We start from the raw sequence: 12,105 nt of genomic DNA, 5'->3' as shown, positions 1-12,105 counted from the left end.
GGGGACCGATCGGCCGATCGATCCGTGATCCTCGCGATCAGATCGCGTCTGGATCGATCGGTGGATCGATCCAGAGGTCCCAATCGATCAGATTTCTGTGTCTGTGTCTTCTTCTTCGCAGGTTCATATAAATCAAGAGGTGGAGGGCCTCTATAGGAAGGTGGACTTCTTCTTGCTCCTGCGATCTGAGCTTTGTTGAGCTCTCCACTGCTGAAGCTTCGTGTGAGCTTCCCTCGGCTGGACTCCAACTGATCAGTTGCTGCTGTTGTTGGCATCCGTGAAGTGGTTGCTTCATCACCAGTCGACGAGAAGGCAAGCAAACTAGTGTTTTTACATTCATATTGTTCTTGGCTTCTTGCTTTATCTTTGTACTCCGATCTTGCTGTTGCAAGAGAGATTGTGGCGAGGTTTCTCCACCCAGAAGGAGTTTTTATTAGCCGATTTTCCGGGGTCTCATCCACCAACGGATTGATAGGATTCTTCCACCTTACGGACACGCCGAGGAGTAGGAGTATCATCTCCAAACCTCATTATATCGTCGCGTTTGAGGTTTGATATTCTCATGTTTCGTTTCTATCTTTTATTTCCGCTGCGCTAACTAAAATTGTAGGAAGAAACGTGAATTTGGGGTCGGCTATTCACACCCCCCCCTCTAGCCGCGTCCGAAGGTCCTAATAGGAGAGACTTACAGAAGACCAACGGATTTTATTAATGAGAACAAGAGGGAAGTAAGGCACGAGGAGCGCTCGTTTCTACCTTGCAATCCATTACAATAGGACTTATATAGAGAAAGAAAGGGAGCATCGTCACATGCCGGGTGCTCATTGGGCTCCATCATCGCATGCAGAGATGCTTTCTTCTCCACTAAGTCTAGACAAAGTGGCGGGGCAGCGCCACTTTTGCAAAATCTTGGGCTCAAAACCATGAGCCCGCTGTTGGTTTACCAAAACCAGGAATTCAAGTGGACCCCTGTTGAACAGTATGGCATATGGACGACCACCTTTGGGTGCTTTTCAGGCACACTGTTCGACACGACAAAAGGAAAAGATTCATAGCTGACTCAGCCACGTTACAAGACACTGGCCAACATCGGCCGACACAGACAAAGGAACGGGCGAATAACCTGGGTCCACCACGCTCCGCTAGTTCTTACCTGATGGACCAGCAACTCCGTTACCAATCTTCACGATGTGTGTCGCGGTAGCTCTCCGTAGTCTCTTCTGAACAGTCTTCCAACGGAAGCACCGTCTTCTCGGCTTCGCCTGTGCAGGCTTTGTTTCTGGCCAGGCTTGAATTATGGGTCACGATTGGATTTGCAGCAGGGGCCGAGATAGCTTTCTGAACAGTACAAGGCCCACGGGCCTGTTTCTGCTCGGCCAGCTTCTTCTTCGTCTCCAGGCATCGCCCTACGCTGGAGCTCATCATGCTCTTCCAGCGCCAGAAATACGGACTCGGTCGTCGTGGCAGTGGCGCTCTTGGAAGACGCAGCGAAGGCGGCGATGCCGCTAGGTCACCACTTTCCCCCACCACCTTCCGAAAAATGATGGGACATCCTTTCAATCCTGAGGCGGCTCATCGTCCCGTCTCTGAGCTTCTTCAGCCTGTCGGCAGCGTTGGCATGCTACAGACTCATCAACTGCCTCACAGGAGCAGGTCATAGCTGTCTCCCATGAAGACGCTGACTCGTCCGTTGATGCAGTGTCCCACGAGGATGTTAATGTTGCATTTGAGGAGTTCCTGCAGGAGTCAGTTTGGTCAGCGGAACTAGTACAAGTATTACCTGATGTGTTGCTAGCCGCTGAGCCGGTACCATCGTCCGTTTCCCATTCGGATGAGGTGTGATTTTCGCCAGGATCAGAGTGTCGGGAACCAGCTGATTCGGTCGCTGAAGCGTGCTGGCAAGGATAGTCGGGTTGTGACTGTGCTTCGTCAGATGAAGGTGTAGACGCTTCATTTACACAAAACCCAAGACTGGTGATTGCGGAGAAGACGAGCCCTCGTAAGGATAGTAGAAGTGGCCTTCACTTCTTCCCTCGTTGTAGTCTGAGTCGCTCCAGACCTTGATGTTCGTTGGACCGGAGGAGTCTCCCGTGTAATCATAGAAACCATGTTGTTCTTCACCATCCGAGCAATAATAGTAGGATCCTTCCATTCCTACTAAAGATTCTTGATTAGAGATGGTGTTGAGGCAGTGAGCAGAGCGAACTTGCGCTTCGATGCAGCAACTTGCTCGGGCAGCTGTGGCTACTTCCTGCTACGACGAGCTGACACTCAAGCCTTCACCTCGAGGACTCAACTTCTCCCTGCTGCGCCTCTTGCGTCTTACGACGGTTACGTCTTTTGTCACAAGATGTCCTTCAGCGAGTTCGGGAGTAGTAGACTTCGCACACAACTTCCTCACAGGCAACAACAGCTAACACGTCGTCGTCCTACATATCAGCCTCAGCAAGACTCCTTTCAAGCTCTGATACCATAGAACCATTAGCAACTTAGCATCTGCAGCTGCCATTAAGATGATGTTCTCCACCTCAGTCTCTATAACTCGGATTCAAGCGGAGCCCTCAAGCGCTCAGAGCCAAGTGTACCTTACGGGGATAGCAATCACAAAGGAAAATGTTGTAAAAGAATGGAGGAAGAATCTCCTTAAAAAACTCAGGAAAACCTTGCAATTAAAACATCCACAAATTGTGTAATCTCAAGTATAATTCATAGGTTTTGAATGTGTTTCAAAACAATTAATCTTTCATTCTTTTTCTTCTATTTGAGATTCACAATTATTATTATTAATTACTTACATTGAACTGACTCGAAGCATCAGGTTTCACCAATTCATTGTTGACGTAGAATATGAGTTAATTCTATCCATCCCACGTTTTGGCAACGACATTGAGTCGCCCTTCTCGCTGGACCATTAAGCCCGCCACCTCCTCCATGCCGAACTCCTCCCTGCTCAATCCAACAGGCAGCTCCCAATCATACCGATGCACCAAGTTCGCCAGAGCAAGCTCCAGAGATGCCACGGCGAAGTTCAATCCAGGGCAAATCCTTCGGCCCGCTCCAAACGGAATGAACCGGAGGTCATTCCCGGTGAAGTCAACTTCGCCGTCCATGAACCTCTCCGGCTGGAACTCAAAGGGCGCTTCCCAGCACTTCGGATCTCTGCCCATCGCCCATGCATTAACGAACAGTCTCGTCTTCTTCTGGATGTTGTAGCCTTGAACCGGGCAATCGTCCAGCAGTTCTCGCGGTAGAAGTAATGGAATGGGGGGATGCAGCCGGAAGGTCTCCTTGATGACGGCCTTCAAGTAGGGCATCTGGCAAAGTTCTTCCTCTTTCACCATTTTGCCTCCGCCGCCGGCTACGCTTCTCACTTGGTCTTGCAGTTTTTGCATCTTGCTCGGGTTGCGAACCAGCTCCGCCATGGCCCATTCCAGAGTTATGTATGACGTCTCTGTTCCGGCGGCGAACATGTCCTGCAAATTGCAATTGCATGTGGTTCGGCTATTCGACCTATTTGCTGTGGAAGTTGAGCAGAGGAAGAATTAATCTACCTGAAGAAGCGCCTTGATGACTTCCGGAGTGAGGATGGATTCCAACACGGGATCCTTCTGAAGGGAGATCAAAACATCCACGAAATCTTTCTCATCATCCGACGACACTCGCTCTTCATGTTCCTTGATAACCTGATCCAGCAGATCGTCCCACCTCTTATGGTTCTTCTTCACTCGCGCCACGTTGCCGAGCAACCAATCCACCCAACCGAGCCACGGAAGGTAATCCCCGAGATAAATCTTGGCCAGCAGCACCGAGTTCTCTGAGATGAGCTTCGAGAACAACCCTTTCCTCCCTTCGAACTTCTTCCCCGTGACGATCCGACACAGGATGTCGTTGGAGAAGGCAAACAGGACGGCGGACATGTCGATCTCCGCCGCCGATCCACGGGAGCAGATGGCGGAGATCATGGCGGCCACCTCCTGCTCGCGGATCAGAGCGTAGGACTGCACCATCTTAGGGCTCAGCAAGTGGAGCGTGCAGATTCGGCGGCGTTGCCTCCACTCGTCGCCGTAGGGGGCGAAGGCCATGTCGCTGCAGCCATCGAGGAGGATGCGGGTGACGGTGGTGGAGGAGCGGCTGGCGCATATGTGATCGTGGGTGCGGAGGACATCCCGGGCAGCGTCGGGGGAGGAGACGACGAGGGTCGGGACGCGGCCGAGGCGGAGGTGGCTGAGAGGACCGTGGCGGCTGGAGAGGGCGGCGAGGGACTTGTGGATGAAAGGGCCCAGCTGATGAAGGTTGCCGACGAGGGGAAGCCGTGGCGGCGAAGGAGGCAGATCGTCATAGGAAGAGATTGACTTCCTTTTGGCCCCTACAATGACAAAAGGCGAAACCCTCGCCCTCAGGGTCCCCGCCGTACTCTGCCCAGAGTCATCACGAGGGAGATAAATCATGGTAGCTCAGTGGCAAGTACGCAGTGGGCCGAGACTTTTTGCACAGGGACAAACAGAAGTAGAAGCAGAAGCAGAAGCAGAAGCAGAAGCAGAAAAGGAACGAACCAGAACAGGGAAATGCTCTCAGACGCCATTAGTCACTTTGTTTTCAGAAGCAAGAGCTTAAATTATTTACCACACCTCAGTATCCAACTATTTTAATATTTAGTTTTAGATTGTACAATAATTATTAAAATATAAAAATAATTAAGTATTAGAAATAATAAATGCATTGGCAGTCGCACAGTCTCTGATTGATAAATAAAATATTGGCTGAGTTTATATAATTTTAAATGTTGACATAAAAAATGCTGGCCGGTAGATAAATTTTTTAATTTATATTTATTCTAGTAGTCGATAAAATATTTTTTAAAATTAATTTTTTACAAAGTAATTAAAAAAACGTTTATCTCTTCTTACCCTTCACTTTGGCCGCTAGTGATTCATTTGAATTTAGATTTAAGCAATCAAAAAACAAACGCACACAGACCTATTTATTTTAAGGAAAAATTTACATGCAATCCCCATTAATAAATACAATTTTTCATACAATCTTCATTGGAAAAATTCTTTATTTTCATTCGCTAGTCTAATATATTTACCTAATTGCCCCTAATATTTTAAGTATAAAAAGTTTAAAAATGAGTATAAATCCTCTTAAATTCAGTATATTAAATTAGAATCTAGTATATTTTCTATCAAATTGAGTACGATTCTTTTTCCACCTCAATTGGATGGAAAATATACTAGATTTTCTTTAAATGATACTCAATTGGAAGGAAAATATATTAGATTTTCTCTAAATGATACTAAAAAATATACTAGATTTTTTTCAAATGGTACTGAATTAAGGAGGAATTATATTAAATAAGAAAAAAATCGTACTCAATTAAATAAAAAATATATTCAATTCTAGTTTAAAATGCTGAATTTAATAGGAATTATACTCATTTTTAGACTATTTATACCTAAAAAATATGAAGGACAATTTTAATAGAAAATATACTCGAATATACTAGATTTTATTTAAATGATACTCAATTGGATAGAAAATATACTAGATTTTCTTTAAATAATACTTAATTAGATAGAAAATATACTAGATTTTCTTTTTACATTGTGCTGAATTTAAGAGGAATTATATTAAAACAGGAAAAAAATATACTCAATTTAATAGAAAATATACTCGATTCTAATGTAAAGTGCTGAATTTAAGAGAAATTATACTCATTTTTGGTCCTTTTGTACCTAAAAATTTGAGGGGCAATTAGGTCACAATATTTGCATGAGAGAGTTGAAGCAAATAAAACTTTGCATATAGGGAGTGGAAACAAAGTTTTTTATGGGTGGGGATTGCATGCAAAATTCAAGTTGTCATTGAAGATTTTTCTCTACTTTACCGTTATTTTAATTTCATTCATTGAAGGAATTATTTATCTATCTACTATATGACCAACTTTCTTTTAACTTGTACTAATTTTATTAAGGATGTGTTTGGTTCAAGTTATCATATATAATCTAGGTAATGCAACAAAAACATATTTGTTTGGAGGTTTTAATGAATAACCCAATTTAATATTTTACTAGATTACCCTTAGTTACAAAACCAACTATACATAATAATAAAAATAAAAATAATAATAATAATAATAATATTATTATTATTATTATTATTTTATTATTATTATTATTATTATTTAAACTTTATTCTATTTTACTATATTTTCACTTTTTTTTATTTATATATATTTTTTTATTTTATTTTTAATGTTTTTAATTTTAAATTTTTTTTATTTTTTTAAGTTTTTTTATTTTTTTACTCTTTTATTTTTTAGAGTTTTTTACATTTTTCTATTTTTTATTTTTTTAAATATTTTTTAACATTTTTTTTTATTTTTTACTTTTTAAATTTTTTTTACGTTTTTTCTATTTTTTATGTTTTTTGTATTTTTTTTAATTTTTTAATGTTTTTTCTATTTTTTTTATTTTTTATGTTTTTTTTTGTATTTTTAAAATTTTTTAATAGTTTTTCTATTTTTTAAAGTTTTTTTACCCTTTTTTTTATTTTTTTTTAAAATACGTTTTTTTATTTTTTTATTTTATTTTTTATATTTTTCATTTTTTTTCTTTACATTTTACTATTTTTCACATTTTTCTTTTATCCGAGGATATTTTGGGTGAAAAAATTCGATAACCCCGGATATTTTGGGTGTGTTTGATTTGTACCGTTTTCATTTTCATTTTCTGGAAAATGCGCGTTTTCTAGAAAATAGAAAACGACTTTTTATCATTCTCTGTTTTTCTAGAAAACGATAGTCAATTTTTTAGAAAACGCGCGCGAAAAATGCAAATCAAACACCGTTTTTCAGAAAATGCGCGTTTTCCAGAAAATGAAAATGGAAAACGTGCGTACCAAACGCCCCCTTAGTTTTTCGAGATTTTCCTATTCCTGATTGCATGTCTCTTTTGCTGACGTGTCGGGCATGGAACATTATTCGGGAATTCGATTACCTAAATCAAATAGTATTTTTTTTTTATAATCGTGGATAAATAACCAAGATTATCAAGGATAATCCCAACTAAACACACCCTAAGAATTCTATTATTGAGAAGGAGGGGTGATAGTCGAAGCCCCCGTGGGATCCAACCCTTGGCGCACAATGAAATATTCAATTTCTGCCTTGTATTCGACGGCTTGCCCATCATGTTGCTTTTACTAAACAAAATATATGAAATCACCTTCGTTTATTTTTTCCAAACGCTACCAAAAGAAAATATCACTGATCCTAGATGATACGGATATGTCATATGGACCTAGGGAAAATTAGAGAGATAGAGAGGAGCATTTTCGCCTTTTCATTGTGTAGGATTTTAAGGAGGAGAGAATTGTACTATTGAGGGAGATTTTTTGCGTCTTTTGCTCCGCCACCATAGGGAAGAAGACGCCGCCTTCGTCGTCACCTTCTCTCTTGTCGCCGGCGAGCCACTGCTCCTTCATCTTCTCTCTCTCAAGTCATCTCCGCCTCATGCACCGCCATCGCCGCACGGGTGCATGTCGCGGCCGCCATCAGGAGGCTTCGGGGGTTTTCTCGCCGCCGCCGCCAAGAGGGGGAAAGGGGGCTACGTGCGACCGTCGTGACTACAGCCACAAGGCACTGCCATCGCTGTCCTTTCCCTCATCGCCGGCAAGCCACTCCTCTTCCCTTCTTCCCCTCTCTCTCTGTTTCTCTTGCATAGCCTCAACAATGCCAGTAACGTCGATCACCACCTCCCGTCTTCTCCAGGCTGACGTCGCCAAGGCCACACAAAAGGGAGGTCACCTCTCCCTGTCAACCGCCGTCGTCGGTGCTGAGGCTGGCGTCGCCACCTCCTCCCTTCTCCACACCGACGCCATCCCTCTCCTCTTACGCTCTCCCCCTATCCATTGTCGGCTCCCTCTCTCGCACACTCGCTGACAACCCATACGCCTTCTTCCTTCTCGCGCCACTGCCAGCCGACATTGCCTTCAGTGGCTGATGCTGCTCACCATCGGTCGATGTCGCTCACAGGCAGTCGACGACGTCCACGGTCGGGCGACACCGTTTCCGGCGGTTGACGATGTCCTCCGGACCGTCCTCGTTAGCGCATGCCCCTTCGATTCATCCGATCATACACGTCTGACGACGATCCAACATTCCGCTTGGTCCCTTTGATTTAGATTGTCTCTAGCTTGTCAGTCATTGTTGTTCGCGACCTTCTGTCGTTATTATGTTCTGACCTTCACATCGATCTGCCTTGTGCACTGTGTTCCAACCTATGCATTGATCCCACCCGGGTGTTGTGTCCCTGCCTTCGTGCTGTTATTGTATCCCGGTCTACATGTCGATGTTATATCTCGGTCAGTGTGCCGATGTCATATCCCGGCCTATGTGCCGATGTTATATCCAGGCATGCGTGTCGATATCACAGCTTAGTCTGCGTGTCGTCTTCCAACCGAATCCAAGTCGTGCTCGGCTAGGCGCCTTCAGCTCCAGCTCGACAACATGATCAAGTCATGTACTCTTCTGGATCACGACAACTTGAGCAGCATCCCATCTGAGGGCGCCCCCCTGGGCCAGGGTATGCTCTTCGTTCATATTCTATACACATTTTATTATTTTATGTGTTAGTCTGTTACTTATATACTTGTTGGATCTGCCTCGAGCATCGGGGTACCAAGGACCGGGATGACCCGGTCGCTGCCTGCAGGTAGCATTGACCAGAGGACTTCTGATGACTTGGTCAACATAGAAGTCATCTCAACATACCCCCTCCGGGACGTCGCGATTCGGTCGACATTCCATCCACCTCATCCGGCGGTCCCTCTGACTCAGTTTCCGGGTAGGATCAATTTGACGTCGTTTGTGGGAATCTTCTCCACCTGTTCTGGAACGTGAAGATTGATGACGTCGGGAGATTCTCTGCCATTATCACAGTCCCGAAGGATCCCGACAAACATATTATCTTCTACCCTCACTCCACGGGTATTCGGGAGTCGAGAGATTGAGTTGGAGCTTCAGCTGGCTGACAGGTTAGTTTTTCCATTATATTTTTTCCTGACTCCATGGGTATTTGGGAGTCAAGGGACCGAAACAAACCCTTAGCCGGTTGGTGGGGCTCACCGGTCAAGTACGTTACAGACTCTGCTCCCTTTTTACGATTATAGGAGTTGTTATAGCTCCTTGATAAGAGAGTAAGATCCTAGTTCGTTGATCAAAGACTAGGGCCTTCGATTTTTGATCTGACACTAGGGGTCCAGTTCCCCGATCAGACATTAGGGGCACAACTCCCCGCTCATACACTAGGGACACAACTTCCCGATCAGTGACTCGCAGTACAACTTCCCGATCAAGATCTAGGGGTCTCGCTCTTTGATTACATACTAGGGGCCATACTCTCCGATCAGAGACTAGGGGCCCAGCTCCCTGATCATATGTGTTATAGGCTCTGGACCCTTCACCATGAGGCTCTGCATCTTACTGCTACAGGCTTTGTACCCTTTACCATGAGGCTCTGCATCCTCTTACTGCTACAGGCTCTGCACATTTCGCCATGGGCTTTGCATCCTCTTACTGCTATAGGCGCTTCACTCTATTACTACTATATGTTATTGATGTGCGTAGATTGTATACACTTGTTTAGCATATTTTGGCGCACATTCTTATATTTTATACATGCTTTATCTATGCACTTTCATGCTCCTTGCTTTACTTTTAGCATAATTACTATTCTTTGTTCAGAGATATGCTCTTGTGTGTTTTCTGCTTTCAGGAGTCAAATTTGGAGAAGAATTGATGTTTGTGGCCGATTCTACAATTAAATGAAGGAAAGATGACACTAGGTGTGACTGCCACACGGCCATACCAAGGGAAATGACCTTGGCCGTATGAGGGTGACAGGGTCGTGTAGCATCAGCAGCAAAGGAGAAGGGCATGGCCATGTGAGAGCCACACGGCCGTGTTACTTTTGAAGCCAACCAGAAACACGGCCATGTATAGTTACACGACTGTGCAGTCTTTCCAGAGCCAAAGAATGACATGGCTGTGTGTGCCACACGGTCGTGCGACGCTTCTAGAAACGAAGATTGGCTAGGTCGCGTGGATCTGCACGGTCGTGCAAGATGGGCAGGAACGAAGCATGGCACGACCGTGTATGGTTACACGGTTGTGTGACCTTGGCCGAGAGGGAAGTGGGCATGGCCGTGTGAGGTTCACACGGTCGTGCCACGGGCCGTGTGGCGCCCAAATGCCCTCTTCTATATAAAGGGGCTTCTTCTTCTTTGAAAGGGGGGCGCTCTCCCTTTGGGGAGATCCATTCTTGAGGCTTCTCTTCACATTCTTGGTGTGTTTCCAGCGATCAAGAGGCAAGATTCGACTCCGATAGCATGGATTAGATCCGAAGATCACTCATCGTCATTTAGATAAGCATTTCCTTTCTATCTTCTTGATTGGGATCGGAATGTTTACAATCTTCTTCTTGATTGGGATCGGAATGTTTACGATCTTCTTATCTTCGTTTCTTTTCTTGTGTTCTATGGAGCAGATCTCATTGTTTTAGGATGGAGGAAGTATTTGTGATGTAATTGATGTGGGATTTCAAGGATTTACCATCTTCTTGATTCAATGACATGGTTATATTTTGTATCAATTCAATCATATATGGATTGTTGTGTTTTGAACCTAATTACCATTCTTAATTGGTTGTTTGTATATCTTGTGGAATCTTGTAGAAGAATTCTCTAAATTGTATTACCGCGGGGTGTCGTGATAGGGCTGCCTCATTAAGCAGACATTTAGGAGATTACTTTGAGGGGTGAAGCAGGAATTTACAAAGAAGTAGGATGGATTGATGTGCTGAATTCTATATCTTAATGTGAATTGATTAGTGATGTGTTTCTATGTTGTATGACTGCAGGACGTCGTGATAGGGCTGCCCCATTAAACGGGCTTCATAGGGATCATAAATATTTGATTGCTTAAGGTTTAGGTAAGGGTCCTTGACCGGTGTTTTCTGTAGGAAATAATCGATGACTTCTTACAAATACATTTCAATTGAGGATAGGATTGGTAGATCATTTTACATTAATGAGTATCACAAAGAAACCAAATTTCCTAGAACCTACACATAATTAAGTATATGTATTTAACCTTTTACTTCTATTCTTTAATTGTTTCTTAGATCATATAATCTTCTGATTTAATTGTTTAGTTAACTCGCTTTGATACATCTTTAATGGTTATAACCAGTCCCTATGAATTCGATATTCTTTATATTATTGTCGACGTAACCGTACACTTGCGGTGCGTAACTGCTATGCATCCTCCACATATTTTGCATCCTCTTACGTCTATAGGCTCTGCTCCATTCACCCACGGTGCTCTGCTTCCTTCTATTTCTACGGATTCTGTTCCCTTATATGGCTATGGGCTTCACTCCCTTTGATGGTCAAGGCTCAGATTATTCTCTCCCTGACTCCGCGAATATTTGGGGGTCAAGGGATTGACACTATTTCTCTCCCCGACTTCACGGGTATTTCGGAGTTGAGGGATCAGGTTAGATCCTTAGCCAGTCGACACCACTTCGCGATCATGTATGATAAAGGCTCTGCTCCCTCATATTGCTACAGGCACCGCTTCTATGGACCTCAGGCTTCACCTCCCCTATTCAGGGTTGAGCTATCGTCACCAGTCTCAGATCAGAGTATCACCAACGATCTCCCGGTCGGGATTCCAGACTATCGCCCCAACGTGAGTTATATTTGAGCTTGCTCTCACGACCAATGACCTCCCGGTCGAGATTTTAGACTCTCGCCCAGCGTGAGTTATAAGTGAGCATGCTCTCACACCTCCCGACTCTTGCCCTAGTCCGAGTTATAAGCGAGCATGCTCTCGCGACCAACGACCTCCCGGTAGTGATTCCAGACTCTCGCCCCAGTGCGAGTTATAAGTGAGCATGCTCTTACGCCTCTAGACTCTCGTCCCAGTGCGAGTTATAAGTGAGCATGCTCTCACGCCTCCAGACTCTCGCCCCAGTGAAAGTTATAAGCGAGCATGATCTTGCGACCAACGACTTCCCGGTCGGGATTCTAGACTCTCATCCC

The 12,105-nt window shown here is 44.1% G+C and overlaps 1 protein-coding gene across 2 annotated transcripts; it reads right to left on the bottom strand.

The window, feature by feature from the left end:
* Positions 1-834: 834 nt before the first annotated feature.
* On the bottom strand, positions 835-4,581 carry LOC122041878 (cytochrome P450 71A1-like). Of its 2 annotated transcripts, XR_006129111.1 has the most exons (3): positions 3,552-4,581; positions 2,796-3,473; positions 835-2,585 (listed from the first exon to the last, which is right to left on the bottom strand). XR_006129111.1 is itself a non-coding variant. In XM_042601743.1 (2 exons), exons 1-2 carry the CDS (start codon positions 4,446-4,448, stop codon positions 2,859-2,861), a joined length of 1,512 nt encoding a protein of 503 aa, XP_042457677.1. In that variant the 5' UTR covers positions 4,449-4,581; the 3' UTR covers positions 2,670-2,858. The 2 variants fall into 2 exon arrangements, 1 of the variants encoding a protein (XP_042457677.1); XM_042601743.1 differs by lacking the exon at positions 835-2,585 and having other exon boundaries at positions 2,670-3,473.
* Between the last annotated feature and the right edge of the window lie 7,524 nt (positions 4,582-12,105).

Source organism: Zingiber officinale, chromosome 2A (genome assembly GCF_018446385.1).
Source record: "Zingiber officinale cultivar Zhangliang chromosome 2A, Zo_v1.1, whole genome shotgun sequence".
Taxonomy (NCBI): Eukaryota; Viridiplantae; Streptophyta; class Magnoliopsida; order Zingiberales; family Zingiberaceae; genus Zingiber; species Zingiber officinale.
The sequence above is the reverse complement of the archived record's forward strand: the minus strand, read 5'-3'. Positions and strand labels throughout refer to the sequence as shown.

What these genes read in the sequence shown, in the direction of transcription:
- LOC122041878 (XM_042601743.1), bottom strand. Translation starts at nt 4,448, where the DNA reads ATGATTTATCTCCCTCGTGATGACTCTGGGCAGAGTACGGCGGGGACC. An exon ending in TCATCAAGGCGCTTCTTCAG is followed by an intron (nt 3,474 to 3,551) that starts GTAGATTAATTC and finishes TGCAATTTGCAG; the next exon opens with GACATGTTCGCCGCCGGAAC.